At 34.8% G+C, this 24,549-nt stretch overlaps 1 protein-coding gene across 2 annotated transcripts in view; it reads left to right on the top strand.

The window, feature by feature from the left end:
* The window catches only part of PSME4 (proteasome activator subunit 4), a 68,624-nt gene that overhangs the window by 31,704 nt on the left and 12,371 nt on the right, over positions 1–24,549 (top strand). For both annotated transcript variants that reach the window (XM_005884623.2, XM_014532008.1), the window contains 19 exons: positions 6,136–6,191; positions 7,043–7,099; positions 7,307–7,362; positions 7,455–7,553; positions 9,694–9,756; positions 9,896–9,991; positions 10,930–11,061; positions 13,034–13,243; positions 14,242–14,378; positions 15,224–15,277; positions 15,578–15,707; positions 16,373–16,454; positions 16,778–16,931; positions 17,467–17,536; positions 18,694–18,819; positions 19,318–19,470; positions 22,064–22,168; positions 22,956–23,047; positions 24,374–24,505. In XM_005884623.2, coding sequence (XP_005884685.1) covers positions 6,136–6,191; positions 7,043–7,099; positions 7,307–7,362; positions 7,455–7,553; positions 9,694–9,756; positions 9,896–9,991; positions 10,930–11,061; positions 13,034–13,243; positions 14,242–14,378; positions 15,224–15,277; positions 15,578–15,707; positions 16,373–16,454; positions 16,778–16,931; positions 17,467–17,536; positions 18,694–18,819; positions 19,318–19,470; positions 22,064–22,168; positions 22,956–23,047; positions 24,374–24,505 — 2,004 coding nt within the window. The remainder of the gene's footprint in view (positions 1–6,135; positions 6,192–7,042; positions 7,100–7,306; positions 7,363–7,454; positions 7,554–9,693; positions 9,757–9,895; positions 9,992–10,929; positions 11,062–13,033; positions 13,244–14,241; positions 14,379–15,223; positions 15,278–15,577; positions 15,708–16,372; positions 16,455–16,777; positions 16,932–17,466; positions 17,537–18,693; positions 18,820–19,317; positions 19,471–22,063; positions 22,169–22,955; positions 23,048–24,373; positions 24,506–24,549) is intronic.

Below are 24,549 nucleotides of genomic sequence, written 5' to 3' on the forward strand. Positions count from 1 at the left end.
GATAATTTAGATGGAGATGTTTTTGACTTTTCACTTTCAGTGTGAAAATTTAATATAATGAAGTAATAAAAGCTATTTAATATAAATATACAATTATTAGATTTTTAAATATATTTAAAATAGTGTGAAAATTTAATTTAATGAAGTAATAAAAGCTATTTAATATAAATATATAATTATTAGATTTTTAAATATATTTAAAAGTCTACATATAAAATGTTTTCTTGTATACAGGGGTGGGCAAAAGTGGATTACAGCCCTAACCGGTTTGGCTCAATGGATAGAGTGTCGGCCTGCAGACTGAAGGGTCCCAGGTTCGATTCCGGTCAAGGGCATGTACCTTGGTTGCAGGCACATCCCCAGTAGGGGGTGTGCGGGAGGCAGCTGATCGATGTTTCTCTCTCATCGATGTTTCTAACTCTCTATCCCTCTCCCTTCCTCTCTGTAAAAAATCAATAAAATATATTTTTTTTAAAAAGTGGGTTACAGTTGTTTGTATGAAAAATACAATAATAAATAATAATACAAGAAAGCTGTTTCCCATACTCACAACTGTAAAACTACTCTTGCCCACCCCTGTATATTTAGTAATACCTAACAAAATAAAATATGAAATGATGAAAAAGTCAATCATTTTAATCATTGAATAGTACACATTTTTAAGATTCTTTATAGTTACGTACATCTATGCAGGATAATGATTTAATGAAATAAAAATGAATGAACACCCCTTAGCCATTGAGTTGCCAAAACACGGAGTTTGTATAGTCTTCCCTGGGCCTTTAACTCATTCTTAACAGAATCCTTTCCTTTAAAACCATTTTCTTAACTGGTATCATCTTTATCTGAAATTTAATTTGTTTTGGTAATGTATGCCACCTTATATTTTCTTTATATAACATTTTGGCTTTTTTTGGCTGATAGTAAATTGGTTCTCACCAAAGTATCATAAAATAAAGTTAGCTTTTTAAATTTCTGAAATGCTTTTTTAGTAAGTCAGTTGTTAAAATCTTCTAAATGTACATTGATTTGAAAACACTAAGTAATTTCAGTTGATGGTGCCATTGTTTTGTGATATTAAATCACACTGCCTGGTGTGAAGAAAGAATATCTGTAGCATAACTCTCAATTAAATTATCAACAGCACATCAGTTTGAAACTAGTACATAAAAACAACAATAGGAAAGTAGTTGCTCCATGGGAAATAGAGTAAAATGTATCAGGTCGGGGAGAAAAGGAAAGACATAAATGTGACAGATGCTTTAGTGTAATGCCTAAGGTGCTAAAATTTTACCGATGTTAATAACAAACAATTTTGCCTTTGTATTATGGGACAGTATGCATTTTCCAAAATACTCAAGCAGTTTTTGGAAGCACATAGCAACTCAGTTTTTTAAAATTTCAACTTATGCTTTTCTTTTTCTTATATAAATCTCAATTAGGTAAAATATTCTAGCTGCTTTATTAAGTTTGCCTTGCACATGTATTAGTAGTATTTGTCTTCTGGAAAATTGAAAAGTAATGAAAAACTTAGTTCTGAGATTTTCTGTAAGAAAATCTAACCTAGTTTCTAATAGAGTATATGGGATGATCTTAAAATCCCATTGTTCAGGGGAATGGCTACTATAAATATATGAACTATGCTAAGTGATTAGAGACTGACAAAAAATAAACTACTTAGATAAGTTGATTATTCTAATAAGTATAAAGTAAATGATATACCTAATGTATCTGCATTGTAATTTTTGGCCTTTAGCAGTGTAGGGGGTCACTAAATATCTTGTACATACTATACATTTTACTGTTTCAAATGATGGGTAAATTACGGTTCCTTGAGGGTAATTAAAGGATACATTTTTAGTTTAGTACAATTTTGATTTTTAGCAGTTTTGTTGTACTAAGTCTGCCTAATTACTCTTACATTGGAACCTCTCTATTTCGCCCTTGGAACCTTGAGTTGATGATTTAATAGAAATATTTGTGATATAGTTTATACTCATAGTTCTACCTTTATAGATGTGGAAGTTGGAGTATGTCTTTGCAGGGTTACAGGAATTTTGGACACTTGCCTTTAATCCTCAAATCATCATTAATTTCTCCTTTTGCAGTCCACTCATAATCTTTTAGGTCTAACCAGCTATCACAGAAAGTAAAAAACTAATAACATCTATAAAAACAGGGTTACTCAAGGTAGAGGAGTCATCGTTTTTCATCTCCAATATTTCTTCTTTACTTTATACCCCCTTTTCTCTGGTAGATCTGTAAGTCATTCTTAGTTAGATCATTCTTAAGATCTCAGCTTTTACTAACTTTTCATTCAAGAAAAATTCATACTTAAGGTCTAAGAGTTGAGACCATTTCATTAATATGTGAAAGGATGTGTTGTTATGCGATGAGGGGCAGGGCTAGCTAACCTCTCTTGGCACCTCCAGGGAACTACCCAGCTCTGCTGGGGGAGCCGCACACAGAAAAGGAAACAGTTACTACTCCACGGTGAGTAATCCTGTTTTCTCCTTATTTCACCTTCTGACTGTTTTCTTTGAATTTTTAAAAGCTTATGTGTCAGACATGAAAATAGTTCTTATGCTCAGCATAAATTTTCAACCTAGCACTATGTAAGATTTCTCTTTCTTTACTTAGCAACCTGTTACGCCCATAGTAGAGGAAGAGCTAGCTTGTCATTTGTGTCTATTGCTATTATTGATGCCTAGGATTGAATTGCATAACAGAACACAGAAATAGGCCAATTGTCTCTTGTGAAACACTTCGTAATCTTGGCTGGAAAAAATATCTAGTGGCTTGGTTTTATACCTTTAGGTTTGTTTTCATTTGGGAGGGGAGTGATTATTGGAAAGGGTAGCTTGTTCTTTCACTTACAGACAGGAAGAGTTATTACTGTTTGCGGTTGTGTTACGACAGTTAATCTAGCTTTCATTTGCATATTTGATTTGTATATTTTGTTTTTATGTTATTAGTCACTGCTTCCCTTTTCACCATCTTTTTCCTCCAGTGATTGTTTTCAGTTCTACTCTGATCACATCTAAAGAAGATTGCCATCTAGTGGTACCAATTACATAGTTGTGGAAACTTACAGGTCCCATCCCCTCCTCCCACCCCCCACCCGGTGGCACACATATTGAATAGATCTTGTTATAAATTAGATGACCTGGTACTATTTAGTTGATTTAACTTTATTATTTATGGATGGTATTATTTATAATATGTTGTGTTGAAATTACTTGTCAGAATTTTATTTAGTTCTTGTGTCAAATTACTTACTCCATGTAAAATGAAACAGTGAATGTGAGAAGAATAAATTTCACTTGGGGTGGGAAAGTGATGGTATTTGATTTAAATTATATATATTGCTACTATGGCTTTTAATCAGAACACAGATCTATAAGTTGACAGTACTTTAATTCTATTCAGCTAAGATGTTCATAACTAAAAGTTACAAGAGCAGTTTTAAGTAACAGAGTATGGCTGCACATGACTTATAAAGTGGCCACAAGAGATAAATAGGTCATGACTAGAGATTTCTTTTAGAAAATGATTCTTTTAGAGATCAGAAGAAAAAAATTGGTATAAATGTGTTTTTACACTTGCGGAGAAACATTTACTGTAAAACATGTCAACCCAAATGGAGTTCAATAAACTTATTAGATAAGAGATCAGTTAAAGCTGAATCTTAGATAAATAAGCCTAAAAGGAATTAGTGATGGATAAGAATAAACAAAACTGAAATATATGTCTAACCAGATGCCTTCTCTACACTTGAGTTCTGTAGATGTATTTTAATTTAGATTTTAAAAATAAAAGCCTAAGTAATTTTTATTTAAATGGGTTACTTAATACTATACTTTAAAATCCCATGCTGGCTGATATTTTAAAGTAATTATAATAACTGATCATCTTTCTTCAAATTTTTTAATAGGGGAACTATTTAGAGTGACATGTGGATTTTAAAAATTGGTATCAGGGCTTATAGTTGAGACTTGTTTTTAAAAGTGATTACAGTGTAATTGGTTACTAGGATCATAAGTGCATACCAAAAAAACCATTTCAAATTACCAATTAATAGGGTTGGTTTTTTTTCATTTGTTTGATAGGTTCTCCCCCCTCCCTTTGGATATAGTAAAAATTGTTCTGAGGTTTGCTGTAGAGATTGTTTTTTATGTTACTTGTAAGACTAATTTTGTGATAATTAAAATGTATACTTGGTTCAATATTATTTGGTACTAGGTATGGACTGGGTATGGTACAATTGTATTCCTACTTTAGTAAACTACGTATATTGATAGCAGCAGTGAGGAGACGTCCTCTCATGTGACAGCTCATGACAAGCACCTCCCCATCCTCTACCAAGGGAGGTTAGGCCAGGGTGGTAACAGTCTATGCTTTTTGCTTGTTACTGCTTAAGCACAGCCTTTTTCTCTTTGCTGGTGAAATCTAGTTTCAGTAGACATGGACTTCCCTTTACATTTATTTTAAAGGAATCTTATTTTATTTTTACTGACTATATTCTGGGTACATATCTATTTCTCAGTCATACACAATTTTACAGAATGCTCAAGTTTCCAAGTTTTATGTAATGAAAACCAGATTTAAAAAATATATATATTTTTATTGATTTCAGAGAGGAAGAGAGAGGGAGAGAAAGATAGAAACATCAATGATGAGAGAGAATCATTGATTGGCTGCCTCCTGCATGCTCCCTACTGGGGATCGAGCCTGCAACCCCGGGCATATGCCCTTGACTGGAATTGAACCTGGACCCTTCAGTCCGTAGGCTGACAGGGGGTCGAGCCTGCAACCCCGGGCATATGCCCTTGACTGGAATTGAACCTGGGACCCTTCAGTCCGTAGGCTGACACTCTAGCCACTGAGCCAAACCAGCTAGGTCTGAAAACCAGATATTAAGAATTAGAATTTGAACTTGAAAATCTCTGAGAAGCAAATTAGCATTTTATATTATAACCCATTACCATTCTTTGTTTATACTCTGCAGGCTTGGTTTTGAATCTTGTGAGGATACTGTTTTCATCCTAGGCATAGATTATGGGGAGTCACATACTTATAATTGGCATTTTAGTAATCTTGATGTTATTACTATTTAGATAAATCCCAGAATTTAAAACTATGAAATATTAAGGTAAAGATAATTTAACGTATAAAAATACACTAGAGATGGAGTGTGTTGATTTTAAAGTGTTTTCTTCATTACAAGGCTGTGTAATTCATGAGTGATGAGTAATAACTGTAAAATTTCTGTTTGTTGCTACTTAGCCCTTATATATGCTTATCCCATGTTTTCTTGGCATTTGTGCCTGTGTTTCTCCTCTTAGAAAGTAGTATCTCTTTGTTTATAAAAAGTTATTGAATTCAGTCTCATATTTTGATATAAAATGTTGAAAATTAAAGTATTTTTGTAGAAAATTTAGATTTCAGTTACAAAAGTTTGTATTTTCCAATACCTATTCTCACATACCTAAAAAGTGACTTTTCATTTAATAGATTTACCTAGTTCAGTTTATTTCAGTAACATGTTTCTTTGTGACAGATCTTTAACTAGGAAATGCAGTGTTTTTTGTTTGTGTTTTTTTACCTCTGAACATCTTCCAAAGTAGTGGCATTTTTCTGCAGATGGTAGGAGAAATAAGTTTGGCTGGTTTTAAGAGGAAGGGTATTGATTGTCTAAAGAAGCTTGTCTGCTATATATTCTACAAAAAAGTTTAATTGTGGGTTTTTGGTGACTACTTTTAACCCTTACTATGCTATTACAAATGTGACTTTCCTTTGTATAAATGTATAAATGTTTATCATCAGACTTAAACTTTTACACTTGACTATAGAATATCAATACAACACTCATTTGGGCAGTGAATCACTCCCCCCAAAGTCATTAAATGTAATTAACATTTTCTTTAAGATGAATACTATTGTTCTTACTGATGAAAGAGATAGCATCTATCCTCACAAGGATAAAGAATTGAAGTATTGAAGATGGGAAGTCTGTGTTTGTTAAAGAGCATCATCATCTTTGTTTTGATTTAAACATTCTAGCAATGACATTTTCCCCTTTAACCCTTCTTATTGGTATTATTAATAAATACAAGCACTCTTGTTTTTGTACAGGGTTCCAAGTATGGTGTCCTTGGAAGAGACAAAGTTGTATACTGGACTTGAATATGGTATGTGAATCCTAATCTGAGTAAATCTGCGTAGTCTATTTTTTGTCAATTACTCTAAAGGGTTAAAATGGAATAATTTTGTGGTTATAATTTTCCTATGCTCCTTTTTATATATAAAAGTGAATGTTAATTACACAATAGGTATATTTTTCTGGAGAAACTAGAAAATTATTATATAAGGGTAAGCTAGTACAAGATAGAAATTTGGGTCAGTAAATATTTGGATATTTTCTATTTGCAGAGGCAGACTTTCATATACTGTAATATTCATTTATATTTAGGATTGTTTTAGAACTGATATACTTGATATGAATGAGAATATTATAACCTTTATATATTCTGACTATCTCTGTATTTTTCTACCATAGTTAAATTTCATATAAATATTTATGCAAAGCATTTTATTCTGTTCATTTAATGTTCTGAATCTAACATTGGTAGAAATTTGACACACTTCCCTATTGCTGGATTAACACTGGAGTTAATTGCATTAATTGCTAGAGTAATTTTAGCTTGCTTGATTTGGGTCACCCATAACTAATTAGAGAATTCTATGCATTTATGGTCTCTAGTTAGTGAATAGAGTCTTTGAAATATTTACTGGCAAAGATGGGTTTTTTCCCTCCCTCTTCCTTGCCTGTATAATCAAGTTTTATAAGCAGGTCATTGTAAATGTGAAGGTTATTCTATATATTGCTTAGTCATTAATCCAACTATTATGAAGGCCAACTCACTTGTTTATTTTTCTCCTGGATACATTATCTCTTCTTTAAATAAACTGTTGATAAAAACTTCAACAGTATGGAAGTGTTTCAGTGTCTCTAAAATACCTTCTCATTTTTCTAAAACAGATTTATCCAGAGAGAACCACCGAGAAGCCATCGCTAGAGTCATAAGGAAACTTCTTAGTAAGTACATATATGCATTTTTTTTTACTAATAAATATTTAGAATTTAATTCTGTAACATATGTGCTTTTACTTAATGTTTTTCATTCTCAATAGTGAGAATATCACGCGGTGTTTTTTTCCTTAACTAATAGACTTTTAATGTATTAGGAGTACTGTAGTAATTCAAAATATTTTAATCAAAATCTGATTTCTTCTCCTCTTATAGACCACATACTTAATAATTCAGAAGATGACACCAAGTCATTGTTTCTTATCATAAAGGTACAGTTGTCATCTAATAGTTTCATAATTATTAATAGGATAGGTTTGATGCAATGACTTAAAAATATAAAATCTGCAATTTTTTGACACAGATTATTGGAGACCTTTTGCAGTTCCAAGGATCTCACAAGCATGAATTTGACTCCCGTTGGAAAAGCTTTAACCTAGTAAAGAAATCAATGGAAAATCGGGTCAGTATTTTCCCCTACAACTCTGAAATAATATTTTTAAAGATGTGTAATATTGATATAACCACCTGATTTAGTGATTATTAGGCATAGAGAAGAAGTTGACATAAGTAAAAATAGTAGATTTTTAAATATGATATCATGATATAATCAGAAGGGTCCTAGGAAAAAAATGTATTTTTCTGAAACAAACTCTTCAGTCTATTTCCACAGTCTCTGAACTCTCAGTGGGAATTTGGAGTGTGGTAACTTGGCAATGGCATTGAAACTGCCTTGTAAGATCCTGAAGTACTGAGTAAAAGATAGGAATTGTCCAAAGGCACTTTATGTAGATCAGAGGAAAATATATCTCATGTTGTATTTATGCTTCAGGAAAAGTCAGTACAAGTTTCTCTCAGAGCATAGAAGAAAGAATACTTAAGTTAGCCATTTGATGTTCTTGGCACTTTTCTTTATAGGAGGTTTTTATTTAAATTAAGTCTAAAAAGGTTGTGTTAGTTTCTTATGTAGGCAAGAAATGCTAGACAGAAGGAATCTACACTAATAAAAGAAAGATGCAAATTGACCGTACCTTTGTGAAACCCACCAGCCAATCAGGAGTGGGTATGCAAATTAACCCAACAAAGATGGCAGGTTAATTTGCATACACAGCTGCTCCAGGCCAGAGCGGAGGCGGTGCTGGCAGCCAGGGGAAGGAAGGCCCATTCTTGCACGAATCTTCATGCATCGGGCCTCTAGTCCTATATAATAACGGGCTAATATGCAAATCAACCTAACGGTGGAACAGCCGGTCACTATGACACACGGTGACCACTAGGGGGCAGATGCTCAATGCAGGAGCTGCCCCCTGGTGGTCAGTGTACTCCCACAGGGAGAGCGCTGCTCAGCCAGAAGCCGGGCTCACAGCTGGTGAGCACAGCGGTGGTGGCAGGGCAGCACTAAGGATGTCATGGGGAGCGGGCCTAAGCTGGCAATTGGACATCCCCCGAGGGTTTCTGGACTACGAGAGGGTGCAGGCTGGGCTGAGGGCCCTAGTGACAAATTTTGTGCACTGGGCCTTTAGCGGTATATAAGAGGGAGATGTTACAAACATGGCTTGCTTTAGGAAACTGGCTGTTGGGAAGAGTCGCAGGTCTACACCAGGTCATTTATAATTTTTTCCCCAGAAAGTGCTTTAGTTTTATATTCAGGGGTGTCATTAAAGATTTTTAACTAGATCTGGCTTGAATATTAGAAAGAGCAATATTCAATTGAATGAATTTTGAAAAGCTCTTTTACCGCTGTGAAAAATATGCAGTAGGAGATTGAGACTGGAAATAGGAGGTTGGTTAAAGTATTTTAATAGCCCAGATGGAGAAATAGCCTGAATCTGGTCACTGGCATGAAGATGGAGAAAAAGTGTTTTAAAAAAAGGAATTGCCTAACCGGTTTGGCTCAGTGGATAGAGCGTCGGCCTGTGGACTCAAGGGACCCAGGTTCGATTCCGGGCAAGGGCATGTACCTTGGTTGGGGGCACATACCCAGTAGGGAGTGTGCAGAAGGCAGCTGATCGATGTTTCTCTCTCATCGATGTTTCTAACTCTCTATCCCTCTCCCTTCCTCTCTGTAAAAAAAATCAATAAAATATATTAAAAAAAATAAAAAAGAAGGAATTGTGGGGACTTGATGACCAATGTGACTGGGTAGAAGATTGGGGGTGAGGGAGAGCTTAAATGATAATTTTCAGAAAAATAAAAGATATTATATTCTGTAGTAAACACACACAGTCACCTAGGGAGTCTACTTATAAACGTAACTGAGTCCAGAAATTTTCTTTGTAGGCTGTTTGTGTACTTTGACCGAATAAGAACCAACTCCATTGCTTTCTGTTGCTTCCCATGCATGAATCTATTCATAATTTATCAGAAAAATGGGGTGTTGGATGAGCCATTTAAAGGGAATATTTCTATTGTTATACATAAAATTGATTGAAATAGTGCATTTTAAAATAAACCTGTTGGCTTTAGAATAAATGAACTACCTCCACTAGTCACCAGCCTGCCATGACCTTCTTTGAACTAATTTTTCATTAAGGGTTTCAGGACAATCCACTGTTGTGGTCATTTAGGGAAAATGTTGAAGTGTTTTCTACTTTATCTTTCAGCTCCATGGGAAAAAACAACATATCAGAGCACTGTTGATTGACAGAGTAATGTTGCAGCATGAGGTAAATATCTTTTTAAAATCAAGATGACTTCTTTAAATGACAGTTTCCCAGATGAATATTTAATTACTTGTGTTACTTCATAATTAAATGAGCTTTTAGTACAAACTTTTGAGATTTGATTTACATTGATTTTTCGTAGCTACGAACACTAACTGTTGAAGGTTGTGAGTACAAAAAGGTACATCAAGACATGATCAGAGATCTTCTTCGTTTATCTACAAGTTCATACAGTCAGGTAAGGCCTAGTCTAAACACCACTCTCCCCACTCCCATTTTATTACATGCAATCTAAATATCCCCAAGTTAACAAGGGAGTTTAAAATTTATTGGCATAGAGAACATCTTTCAAATCGTAAATATATTCATGCTAATTTTGCTAGTCTTTTAAAAATAATTATTATTTTTGCTGTGTGTAATTGCTTCTCCAATTAAAAAAAATTAATTGAAGTTGATGGATAGTGCTAGTGTAATGTTGCTGCCACTTAATTAAATCACATCATAAAGGCCATGTAATCCCTCCTAGGTGTTACGTTTGGATTTTAGGAAGCTGCTACCATGTGAATTATGGGGTCTATCCTTTAAGGTAGTTTGGGACCAAGAGATTATCTCTAATCATGGAAAACTGAAAAAAGTAGAGAGATTCATGTACAGCTAATTATTCTGTATTTATAAAATAATACAAATTGGGAAACTAGTCTTTAACCCAGATATTTCACCTAAACTTACTTTAAAAAGGATTTAAAATATGTACTGTGTGTTGTTTTTATATTTACGCTGAATATTTTGCTTGTGTTATAAAATATGTGGTGATAACATTGGTATTGAAAAAATTAAGTTCTGTGTTTTAGAGAAAATCAGACTTTTCATCAAGAGTAACTCGGAATAAGAAGTTTAATATCCTGCTGATTGTGTTACTGATCAAATGCATACTGGTTCCATTTAGTCTCTCCTTTATAAAAAACATTTGTACTTATGTAACCTAAGTCGTAGATATGGTTGGTGGTCATGCTTTCCTTTTGATAAAAAGATAATTATTTGTTTTTGTTAAGGCATTGCTTTGGTATATTTTTCTATTATAGTATTTAAATTTTTACTTTATGATAATTCATTTAGAAATTTTTGTAGTTTGTCTACCATTGAATAAAAGCCCTCTGTTAATAATACTCTCTCTAGGTCAGAAATAAGGCTCAGCAAACATTCTTTTCTGCCTTGGGAGCATATAACTTCTGCTGCAGAGATATCATTCCCTTGGTTTTGGAGTTTTTACGACCTGACAGACAAGATGTCACACAACAGCAGTTCAAGGTACAGTTATTTTTTTGTTTTGTTTTATTATAAAAATTTTCAAACATACAGAAAGGTTGAAATAATTCTTCAGTGACTATCCACCGTTCAGGTAATGTCTACCATTTTAAAGCTTTATTTACTTTATCTCATATCTTATTTCTTCAGCCATCTTATTTTTTTATGTATTTCAAAGTAAGTTGAAGACATCAGTGTACTTCACAGGTACAGTTTATTGTTTTCTTCCCAATTATTAAATTATTTATCAAAACCGTTGCAGCGGTTCTCAACCTGTGGGTCGCGACCCCTTTGGCAGTCGAACGACCCTTTCACAGGGGTCGCCTAACACCATCCTGCATATCAGATATTTACATTACTATTCATAACAGTAGTAACACTACAGTTATGAAGTAGCAACGAAAATAATTTTATGGTTGGGTCACAACATGAGGAACTGTATCTAAAGGGCCAGAAGGTTGAGAACCACTGATTTATACCATCAGATAGAACTGGGCTGATTGAAAGTGATTTATGAGGGAGAATTGATAAGACTTGCTAGTTGAATGTGGGGGGGACTGAAAAAAGTATCTAAATTATTAAGGTTCTGCATTGTACACCTGGTTGTTGGGTACATCAGAGAGAGGAGACTAGATTATAAATTAATTTGTTTGGACAAGTTTAATTTGAAGTAGTTTCAGTAAACTAAGAGGCAAGGCAGTTAGACACCTGAGTTTGGATTTTAAAATACTGTTTCAGTGTATATTGATGATAATTGAAATCTTTAGACATGGGTATGAGAGCCTAGGAGGAGAGTAAGGCAGGACCAGGAGGCAGGTGTTGAGAAAACTTCATTAGAAGCCCAAGAGGAAGGGGTAACTGAGAAGGGAAAGGTAATAAATACATTAAAAAATGAGGAAGAATGACAGACGATAAGGAGACTTCTTTCTAGAAGGAAAACTCAACCAGTAGTGTCAGTTGCTTTCTGGGAGGAGTTAAGATGAGAACTAAACAAGTTCCTTGAAATTAGCCTGTAAGAACAGGTCAACAAACTATAGCTTGCGCTCCGTTACTTACTTTTGTAAATAAAGTTTTATTGGAACACAGCCATGTCCATTCCTTTATGTATTGTCTATAGCTATTTTATGCTACAGTGACAGATGAGTAGTTTCAACAGAGACTGTATGGCCAATTATTTACTACATGATCCTTAATGGAAAAAAATGTGCTTCTCTCCTCTCCCCCCAATGTAGAAGGTGTAACTCATTGGGAGGTATGTTATTGATCTTGTTGAAAGCATTTTAAATGTACAAAATCAGATAGATTAAGTAATATCAAAATTGAAAAATGTCTATTAGATCAATATAGGTGAGCTTAGCAGTGACCTTAAGAGGACCTGTAAAGAGGAGTACAGCATCAGGTGGGTAAGAAGTCTGATCGGAATTTAGTTCAGGTGAATGTTCAGGAAATGTTTTGGTACTAATTGTTCTTTTCATCGAAATGTAACTTATTGTCATCAGAATCATTCTGATAAATTGAACTTTTATGACTAGAAAATACACAGTATAATTAAGTAACCTTGTTTTTATATACTTAGGAAAATACGTGGGAAAGATATATTAACTACTTCAGAAATCATTCTACACATTTATGCCCTAAAATGCTAGGAGTGGTCTATATAGTTCATGACCTTTACAATATAGTTGTAGTACAAGAGAATTGGGATGGAAGCTTTGTCTTAAAAACAAAATCCTTTCACTTTTATATTATCTGAATAGCCATTTTTTGAGCTAGCCCCCTGTTAAATAACTTAGAGAAAATATTACTGGATGACACTTAATTAAATGTCAAGTTCAAATTTCTAAAAGTAACATGCCAAACAAATATGTGAACCTGTTTTACTAAACGGAATCAATAATCACTGTTTAGTAAATTTAAAACCATCATGTAGGTGAGTGGCTTCTTAGTTCCCATATTAATAATTATTTTTCTGCAGGGTGCCTTGTATTGTCTCCTTGGAAATCACAGTGGTGTATGCTTAGCAAACCTTCATGATTGGGACTGTATTGTACAGACTTGGCCAGCAATTGTTTCTTCTGGTCTTAGCAAAGCCATGTCCCTGGAAAAACCATCAATAGTGAGACTATTTGATGACCTGGCAGAAAAGATTCATCGTCAGTATGAGACAATTGGCTTGGACTTCACAGTAAGTAGAGCCATTTCTTAATTCAGATTTTAGTGGAAATACTACCCTGTTAAAATGCTTTTCTATTTTTCTTATCTTTTTTTCTGTAATAATGTTCTTGATAATTAATTTTTAAAAGCATTTGTTTTGTTTTCTTTGTGATCTTTACTGTAGATAGCAGGGTGGAGTAGGAGGTTGGAGCATGGCCAGGAGTGAGCTAGGCTGCTCTCTTCCAAGGGGCCACAAAGGGTTATTACATTGTTGTAATTACCATTATTCCCTGTACACGCTGTGGCCTCATTTTTCAAAGAATTGATATTTTAGAGTACTATTCATACTAGCCACTGGGTTCATAATTTATAGTGAAGAAAATTGAAATGGAATGATTTGACAAATGAAAAAGTAGAGAATATCAGGTTCCTGGGTGCTCAAATGGAGAGATGTAGCAGTAGATCATCTACAAATCTTCCAATGCATATTAGGCACCCATTAGAATCAGGATGGCTAAAAGAGATGTGAGCACAGTTGAATGCTCCTCTTCTCTAAAGTGGTTATGTTTGATATCTGTCCTCTGGTTTAAAAATCACTGCTCTAAATGTATTCCTTTTTTATTAAACAGTTTTGCTATTTACAGCTGTCATTAGATTAAACCGCTAAAAAAAATTTTTAATTGAAATGTAATTCACATTCCAAACATTCACTCAACAATAGTGTATTCATAGGGTTGTACAACTATCACTACTCTTAATTCCAGAACCTTTTCCTCAGTCAAAAAGAGACTATATACCCAGCAACAGTTACTTCCCAGTTCCCCCATACCTGTAGTTTCTGAAAATCACTCATCTACTTTCTTTCTCTGTGAACTTACCTTTTATGGACATTTCATATAAATGGAATCATACAATATGTGGCCTTTTATTTCTGGCTTCTTTCACTTAATATAATATTGTCAAGATTCATCCATATTGTAGTATGTGTCAATACTTCACTTTTCCCCCCTGGCTTTTCTTTTTAATAAGATTCCCAAGTCATGTGTTGGAATAGCAGAATTACTTCAACAATCAAAAAACCCCTCTACCAACCAGATAATGCCTAGCTTAGAAGAAATAAAAGAAGGACTTAGACGCCAACAAGTAAAGAATGCTGATGCCCTAAGGTAATTAAACGTGCCTACTTGTCAAAGAAGATTACATTATAGATAGTGGGTTTTAGATATCTCTAAAATATAGGTAAACCATAACTATGCAATAAAATTTACACATTGATTCTGTAAAAAAATACGAAAATTTAGGAAATAATCATTGTGAAGATCCCTGATTGACACTTCTAGCTATGGAGTTGGGAAACACCATCTTAAAATAAACTTAATCTTAATATCATATCTTTTTTCAGTGTGAATTCTCTTTGATTTTTAAGTACAAATATCAATCATTAAAAACTAAGGTTGAACACATCTCTCATAGCACTTATAAATAATTGCTTTTTGGTCAGATTTATACAAATTTGGTATCAGGATATCAGTAACCTGTTTCTAGATTTTTGAGACCAAAGCATTTCAGTGCTTCAGTGATAAAACTCAAGCAGGGGCCTTCCTATCTTGATTTGTTTCTCTGCCTTCTGAATATGATTATTTTTTTTCCAATATCCCTATATAAAAATAATAAACTTTTATATATAGTAGCCTACCTTATGTATATACTTGGAGTGCCACATGGGCAAACCACTCCCAACTAATTGATCACTACTCACAAATTGACTTTTGAATGTCCACTCAGGAGCAGTTGAGTTGCTCTGTACCTAGCATAATACTTTTTTTTGTTTTCTTTGTACCCTTCATGTTCTTTTCCCAGTGTCTCTGTTCATCCATTTGCTTTTACTCTGGTTTGCTTCTCACCAGTGAGAGGGTGAATCTAGCCAGAATTTGAATTTATATTATTACTTTATGTTCATTTTAGTACTTTGTTAAAGCAATACCTCACCTGAACTTTTTTTTTTTTTAAGGAACTATGAAAATTTGGTAAACACTTTGCTAGATGGTGTGGAACAGAGAAATCTGTAAGTACAAGAATTTTTTAATTCTCAAAGCTTTTATTTTAAATACTATAGGAGTTTTTTGTCCTGGAGGCCTTGAAAGACTGTATCACAAAATATTGTGGTCTGATTCATGAATTTACAAGACTAAGAGGGGAAGTTTGGGGCTAATGATAGGAGGGATGTTCTTCAGTATACCTATTTTAATTTGGGATACTTAAAAATGTTTCAAACTCAGCTGTGCTTTTTTTGTTTTGTTTTTGTTAAAAAGTGGTTTTATGAGCAATGTGTTTTGTGATTTTGTTTTCCCCTTCCTCTTTTTAGGCCCTGGAAATTTGAGCATATAGGCATTGGGCTTCTGTCTCTACTCTTGAGAGATGACCGAGTATTACCTCTTCGTGCCATACGTTTTTTTATTGAGAATCTCAACCATGATGCAATTGTAGTTCGAAAGGTAGATATTTTATTTTAGTTACAGTCTTGGGTTTGAGAATTTTTACCTCACGTGAAGCCTTTAAATTCTTCGCAAACAAGACACACTTAATAAATATCTTGGAGTGCATTGATTTGAAGCCTACTTCTTTTGGTTGAGAGATGATACCTCGGCTAATAAATACATGAGGACATGTTCGGACACTACCTTTCAGCACTAGGAATATAGCAGGGAGCAAGTTTATAGGTTAATGGGAAAGATTGACTTTGACGAGTTAATTATATGAAGTGTTACAGGCAGGGGAAGATGTCCGAGGATACAACTTTTTGGTTTTACTTGCAAAGAATTCGAGGTGGGGTACAAGGTGGGACTGACCTAGGCTGGTACATTGGAGAAAGATCCTTAAGAAATGTTGTGGCTGAGATTTGAAGAATGAGCATGTATTGGTGTAATGAAGAAAAGATCAAAGTTTTCTAGGCAGGACTAGCATGAAGGTTGAAGGTTCAAGAGTAAGAACTGAAGAGACTCCTTCCAGGTCAGATTTAGCACTCGTGTGCCACCAGGTATCACTGGGTGAGGTATTTCTCTGCTCTTGAAAGAAATCCAGCTTCTGCTTTGATTAAGGCAGACAACCATTTAAGAGATTTAAAAAGTTGACACATCCACCTTATTTGTTTCATTTCCAGATGGCAATCTCAGCTGTTGCTGGTATTCTTAAGCAGCTAAAAAGAACCCATAAAAAGCTGACCATCAACCCCTATGAAATCAGTAAGTACTACCAAATGTAATTAATAGTGCTTCTCAGCAGACTTGGAAGCTTCTTTCAAAGTATGTAGTTCTTGATCGCAAATATTTTTCTATACAAACTATAGAAGTATAAAAATATTTTAATACAAAGTTTAAAATATTATAAAGGAAAACAGTTGGCTTAGTAAAAACTAGTGATATACATGGTTGGTCTTGCCTTGTGCCAATTATAAGAGAGTCCTGTTATGAAGACAAAGGCATACCAATCCTATTGATTAAAAGTTGAGAATAATTATTGCACACATATTTTTAAGTTTATCAAATGTAATTTGTTTTTTCCTCAGGCGGATACCCTAAATCCACCCAAATTCTTGCTGGTGATAGGCCTGATAATCATTGGTTGCATTATGATAGCAAAAGTATACCAAAAACTAAAAAAGAATGGGAGTCAAGTTACTTTGTGGAAAAAACTCACTGGGGATACTACACCTGGCCACAGTAAGTACGACTTCCCATGCACCTTACTATTAAGCTGATTATCTCTGATATAATTTGTTTTATCTTTAAACTTCTGGGGATGTTCAGAAGCACTTGAAGCAGTTAGAAGGACTCAACCACCAAAAATACACACTCTTCAGGCTTTTCCCTCTTCCTCTTTTTCTTTTCTCCTGCCAATGCTATACCTTGATCCTGCCTCTTGTTTTTCCACCAAAGCCCTTAGGCTTCCTTAGTTCTACCACTATACGTGTAAGGTGTTTGTTAATAGCTGCTCTTAATCATATTTCTACCTATTAATACTGAACATGCCTAAACCAGCCCAGGGAAATGCTTGTTTATCTCTTACTGTTGACTAATTTGTGTCATAAGGACACAGTGATCTGATTTTTTAAGGCCAGGACTGTTAGTGATGTATTCCTATCTCCAAACATGGCATCTAATTAGAGTTTATTAAAAGTGCCTTCCAATGCATTCTATTCACGAAGCTCTGATATATTTTCTTACGTGTATTACAATTTAAACTCTTACTGTGTAGGAATATGGTTGTTTATGCTGGTGTGGAAGAACAGCCCAAGCTTGGCAGGAGCAGGGAGGATTTGACAGAGGTAAGCATTCCATTTTCACCATGAGTTAACACTTGCCCTGGTTCAAATGCAACTTACTTGTAGCCAGATACATTTCAAATTCAGTTCATTTTTCTCCCCAATTTGTGTGTTTCAGTATAGCGCTGGGTTAAATACCAGTAAATGTGTACTCCCTTACTCCACCCCACCCATCTCCCTTGTTCTCCCCTATTTTGTTAGACCAAGGTGTGGCTGGAGTCTCTTTGTATCTAAGGTTACTCTCAAGTTACTACCCAACTTGGCACTCACTTGAGCACTACTGTGTATAGTTATCGGCTCGGTTTTTTTGTACCATTTCTGTTTAATAAGCTTCTTGAAAGCAAGGATAATGACTGGCTTTTAGTGTTTTATTGTATGTAAATGATAGTTACCCAGTACATAGATGTTTATAGATTTAAGTTAGAACTCCTTAGTCCTCATAAATCATTTGTCAGCTTGAAAGTTGACTTAAGGCCTTTTAAGTTTATGTCTTTCTCAATTAAGTTACTGGTGTAGTAGATGCATTTTCTAATTCTGAACAAAGTTTATCTTTTAACTTCTGATGTTATATAAATATGGAAATAATTTGCTGGAGTATGGTATGCAGTTTGGGGATTTTTTCTAAATTGCACACAAGATGGTACAGTAGCATAAAGCCTTCATTTCCTAAGCAGAAGATGTTTTGGTTTTAATTCACAGTTTGAGAAATAGAATCCATACTTCAAGATGAAGGAAACTTAGCTACTCTTATGGATTTTATATTTTTAGGAAGCAATATTATATGGATTTTAGAAAGCCTCTATGAGAACTAAAAATTATATATATATTTATTTTATTGATTTCAGAGAGGAAGGGAGAGAGAGACAGAAACATCAATGATGAGCGAGAATCATTGATTGTCTGCCTCCTGCACGCCTCCTAGTGGGAATTGAGCCTGCAACCCCGGCATGCACCCTTGACCCGAATCTAACTTGGGACCTTTCAGTCTGCAGGCTGACGCTATATCCACTGAGCCCAACTAGCTAGGGCTGAAAATTCTTTAGAACAAAAATAGTAGCTTACTGTTGGGTATCAAAACTTTATAGATGAATTTTAATGTTTTCAGAATTGTTTTTAAATGCATTTTAAACACTAAATGTTCTTTTTCTTTAACTTTACAGGCAGAACAGATCATATTTGATCATTTTTCTGATCCTAAGTTTGTTGAACAGTTAATTACTTTTCTATCTTTAGAAGACAGAAAAGGAAAAGATAAATTTAATCCTCGACGTTTTTGCCTCTTTAAGGTAACTGTTATTTATATGCCTTCTTCATAAAGCTTAGTGACTGTCAGTTTGTAGGTTTATACGTTTTAAAGTATTTGATCAAAGTTTGAGTTTAGTCATCTTATTTTCATTTAAAATGGCTCTGGAAGTTATGCCAATCATATTGATCTTGCCTTATTGTCCTAGCACTCTATTAAAAAAGGTTTTTTCCCTTTATCTTTGTAATTAGCAGTTGAAGCAAACAAAAAAGTCACAAAACTAGATTCATTTGATGTTCTGTTATTTTTTAAAGGGTATGCTATTTTTAAGGTCAGAAAGATTATTAATTTTTGTTCTATTTATTAACAGTACCTCTAAGTTAAAATGATAAGAATACGGTCATTTTACTTGCCACAATTAAATATAAAGTTCTAGAAGGGAGAACTGGGTGTGTTTTTTTAAGCACAGTCGTAATATGGTAAACAAATGGAGATGATAGTCATTTAAATACCGAGGAACTTCCTTATCTTTGTTTTATAGGGTATATTCAGAAATTTTGATGATGCCTTTTTGCCAGTGCTGAAGCCCCATTTAGAACGTTTGGTTGCAGATTCACATGAAAGCACCCAGCGATGTGTTGCAGAAATTATAGCTGGTTTAATCAGAGGTTCTAAGCATTGGACATTTGAAAAGGTGATGTATTTGTACAGCACGTTCCCTATTAAAGCTACATTTTCCACTTATGTAGTAAGTCCCAACACATTAGGTCCATTTCCATTCTTAGTTGATGCATTCAACAAATATTTGCTGAGTTCCTAATAGCGGTGAAGAACCACTTCTCCTATTACAGAGTAATTTGTATGAGTTAGTATGCAGTGAAGACAACATGAATAAGTGCTTCCAAATTGCTTGAGTATCTTTATTTATTTATTTTGTAATACATTTTTATTGATATCAGAGAGGAAGGGAGAGGGAGAGAGAGGTAGAAACATCAATGATGAGAGAGAATCATTGACCAGCTGCCTTCTGCATGCCCTCTACTGGGGATTGAGCCCACAACCTGGGCATGTGCCCTTGACCGGAATTGAACCCGGGACCCTTCAGTCCGCAGGCCGACACTCTATCCACTTAGCCAGACCAGCTAGGGATCTTTCTTTTTTTTTAATACTTATTTTTCTACTTGGCTTTGTTAACATCATAGAAGAGATGAAACCTATTCTTTGAATTGCTTTTTTCATCTGATGTAATAATGAAAGCCAAAGTATTCATATTTCCTAAAATAGCCATAAATGCACTCTTGAACTTCTTACTAGAACTGTGTTTGATACTAATAATGTTTAGGTTGTATTTATGTAATGTTTAGAATGACATATTAATAAAGTAATCTGTTAAAACAAAAAAAATTTGAAATGTTCAATTCCATATTGCTTTTGAGTATAAGTCACAATCCCCTGGTATATAGACAACATTTAATATCTTTTAAATTTTGAATTATTTGCCAACATTAGGGGGAAAATCAGGATATGTCATATAAAAATATTTGTTTCTCTTGAAAAATATGAAGGTCCTGGAATGCTGGTTCCACACTATTGCACTGTATCTGTTGCTGGTGCTACTCCTGGGCTTCTCCTTCATGGGGCACTCTCTAGTTCTCATTAAACCGCTGCTTCTCAACCCCTTGCCCCATCTACACAGCACATTTGGTCTTATAGGCACTTTGAGTTTGACACTCTTCTTTTGAGTATCCTGCTTTTTAATTGTAAAATTTAGTTCTATATATCTGCCCTAAGGTTAGTTTCTTAGCAAAATGCACTAGGCTGAAAATAACCAGGTGAAATGTCTGCAATGCCTGAATATAAGGTAGGCCACTATTTCCCCAAAGGAAACACACAAATATTGTTTTGAGCCAACTTAATTACACATACTTTTGGAAGGCCTATGAATGCCTTTTAATATGTTAATTTAGTTATATGTATTAACATCACTTATTAAGTAAAACTTGGTTAATTTGTATTATTGCCTTTTTCCTGTTCACATATCATGAAATAATTTTATTTGTTTTATTTCTTTTTAAAATATGCTATTGATTTTAGAGAGGAAGGGAGAGGGGGAGAGAAACATTGACCTACTGCCTCTTGCACACCCCCTACTGGGGATCAAGCTGGGCATGTGCCCTGACTGGGAATTGAATTGGCAACCTCTCAGTGCATGGAGTGACACTCAGCCAACTGAAACACCCTGGCCAGGGCTCTTATTATTACTTTTAATCAATGCCTGGTGCTACCACTGGAAACATTATCCCAAGCCCTTCCTCCCTATTTGTCCTTTTGACTCAAGTGCAGTCCATGGACATTACTTGGTAGCTTGTTAGGAAAGGATCTCAGGTCCCACCCTGAACTAGTGAGTCAGTCTGCATTTGATCAAGATCCCAAGGTGATTTGTATTCTCATTAAACTGTGATAAGCATCTATACATATATTTGCAGTCTCTGTATAACTGAACATTTCTTAAAGGCTATTGATAGTAATTCAAAACTTCGTATTTGAAGATTATACTTCAGGCTAATAAGAAATTGTCTTAAAATGTCATACCTTCCTAAATTAGGATTCAATCATATGACCACAATAAGCATGAATTTTTTTAAAGTGATTATAGTCCTTAGTCAAAAAATTTTTTAAAAAAATTATTACTGATTTTATAGAGAGATAAGAAGGGAGAGAAAGGGATAGAAACATTTATAAGAGACATCATCAATTGGCTGCCTCTTGTACACTTCCCACTGTGTACAAGAGGCAGCCAATTGATCTCTCTTAGAGATGTTTCTATCCCTACTGGGAATCGAGCCCACAACCTGGGTATGTGCCCTGACTGAGAATTGAACTGGCGACCTCTTGGTTCATGGGTCCACATCCACTGAGCCATACCGGCTGGGTAAGCACACAAAATTTTGAAATGATGGAGGTTTTTTCCAGCTCAGTATGCTATATCATTCAAAAATTTAAAGAGAGAACCTCTCTTTAAGAGAACTTATATGATTTTGTAAGGGATCATATAAGGGGTCTCCTCTTTTCTGAATAATTTTTTGGAAAAACAATCACATTATAACCGGGTGTGTGTGATGATGATATAGTAAAGTTACTTTTCTGGATTATTTAGTTGTTCTAAGAAGTAATTTTTTTTTAAAGAAATAATTTAAATGCAGTGTCAGTTTCTGTGTTTATATGTTTCCTGGAAAAGAGCCGAAGACACGTTCTGAGTATTTTCCCATGCATTTTGTTTTGAGTAGGTGGAGAAGCTTTGGGAGCTTCTGTGCCCTCTGCTTAGAACAGCGCTGTCCAACATCACAGTGGAAACTTACAACGACTGGGGAACTTGTATAGCAACATCCTGCGTACGTGCTCCTGCTTACTTCTGTGTCTAACTGATCTATTCAAACTTTTATACCTTGTCTCAAAATCTGTGAATTCTCATTATACCTCCTGAACTTGAAATTTTGCTCATAGTTGTGTCATTTTAAAATAATTGGAAATGGTTCTGTTTAGTCTTTCTTTTTCTTTTTCTTTTTCTTTTTTACAGAGAGGAAGGGAGAGGTATAGAGAGTTAGAAACATTGATGGGAGAGAAACATAGATCAGCTGCCTCCTGCACACCTCCTACTGGGAATGTGCCTGCAACCAAGGTACATGCCCTTGACCAGAATCGAACCTGGGACCTTTCAGTCCGCAGGCTGACGCTCTATCCACTGAGCCAAACCGGTCAGGGCTGTTTAGTTTTTCAAATAAGCCTTGAGTGGTAACCTTAAGAGATTATTATATCCTCTCCGCCATAGTAATACATTGTTTTAGAACAGATGACAAGTCAAATAAACTTACATGTAGTAAGAGCCAGATGATGCAAGGTTATCGGTGTTGTTTTTAACACTAAATATGTCCATAACGTGTATACTCTGATTTGAAGAAAATCCATTTAGCTAACAATTTTCTCACTGCTTATCTTTTTAACATGAGCTATGATAACATGTTTGGATTTGACTCACTTGTGACTTTTAATCTGATTTTCTTCCTCTATCCTTATATTTATAAATAAGATATATATTTATATTTATAAAATAAAAGGATCTGACTCATTCACAGCATTGTAGGACTCCTGTTTTAATCATTACTTTGTATTTCAACACAGGAAAGCAGAGATCCCCGGAAACTTCATTGGCTTTTTGAGCTGCTGTTGGAATCACCATTGAGTGGTGAAGGTGGCTCCTTTGTAGATGCATGGTAACAGGCATCTCTTGCTTGAAGAGTGAAGCCTTTTGTCACAGCCTGATATATGAGTCATTCATCATTAAGCACTTAGAGTGCTAACATAATCCCAAATTAACGTTAACTATGCTGCAATGAGTTGATCTGCCCTTAATCGTGCTAAAAAAAAAAAAAAAAAAAAAAAAAAAAAAAAAATTACACAGTTAAGAAAAGATAGCATGTTTGTGCTTGATGTATGAATGGAAATGAGCTGCCTACACTCATTAAGGCTAGATAATGTAATTAGAGTTAACCCTTGAACAACATTGGTTCAGACTGTGCTGGTCCACTTTTATGCAGGCCCCCTCCCCCCCCAGTAGGTATACAGTTAGTCCTCTATATCCCAGCTTTCACATCCAAGGGGTTAACCAACCTTGGATGGAAAATACTGTTAGGAATTCTTGGATGGAGAAGGCCGGCTTTTTTTATTGCCAGCTGTATGCATTGTTCTATGCCATTTTATATAGGGGACTTGAACATCTGAAGATTTTGGCATCCACAAGAGGGTACTACAACCAGTCCCCCTAAAGATACTGAGGGACAACTAAAATTTGGGGGAAGTCTAAAGTTATATGGGGATTTTTTGACTCTTCAGGAGTTGGCGCCCCTACTCCCCGTGTTGTTCAAGGGTCAGCTATAAATCTTCTATGAGATACATTATCCATTCCGTACAACATGATACTAAGTACAGTTATTTCTCAGTAAGGACAAGTAAGAGAAATGGAAGCAACCTGAGCAATTCCAATATAAGTTAGATTCAGCCTTCGCCATTGTCAAGTCTTTTATATCAGGACCGCCTTTGGTGCCGTAACAGTAGTAGCTTCTTTCTCATAGCTTCTCATTGTTCACTCTTTCCTATGAGGAAAGAAGAGTAATCTTATAAGGGAAAATATACTTGGTGGTGTATAAGGAGCTGAGAACAAACTAGTGGATAAGAGAGAGAAATAGAGATAATCCTGTTAACAAGAAGAACAATTGATTATTTTTCTTAATTAGTAGGGAAAATTCTGATGCTTAGAGATTAACTCAAATAGTATTCTGAAATCATTATTTCTTTTGATTGTAGTAGTGGAGATGACAAGAGAATACAGAGAAAATTATGCAGGAAATACAATAAAATCTCCATAAAGATGCTGTTTTGAATTTGGAGAAATGGCCTATTCAAGTCTTTTGCCCATTTTTGAATTAGGTTTTGTGGTTGTTGCTGAGAAAGTGAAACAATTTTCAGTGAAACACAGGTCATTAATCTATACCATCAGTATGTAAAGACTCTAACACAACTCTCCTGTGTTTTCATTTTAGTCGGCTCTATGTACTGCAAGGTGGCCTTGCCCAGCAAGAGTGGAGAGTGCCTGAGCTATTGCACAGACTATTGAAGTACTTGGAACCCAAACTCACCCAGGTTTACAAAAATGTCAGGGAAAGAATAGGGAGGTAGGTATTATTTTCTCTGTGGTATGGTATACTTCTTGAGCTCT

The sequence above is a fragment of the Myotis brandtii genome, unplaced genomic scaffold (genome assembly GCF_000412655.1).
Source record: "Myotis brandtii unplaced genomic scaffold, ASM41265v1 scaffold84, whole genome shotgun sequence".
In the NCBI taxonomy this organism is placed as follows: Eukaryota; Metazoa; Chordata; class Mammalia; order Chiroptera; family Vespertilionidae; genus Myotis; species Myotis brandtii.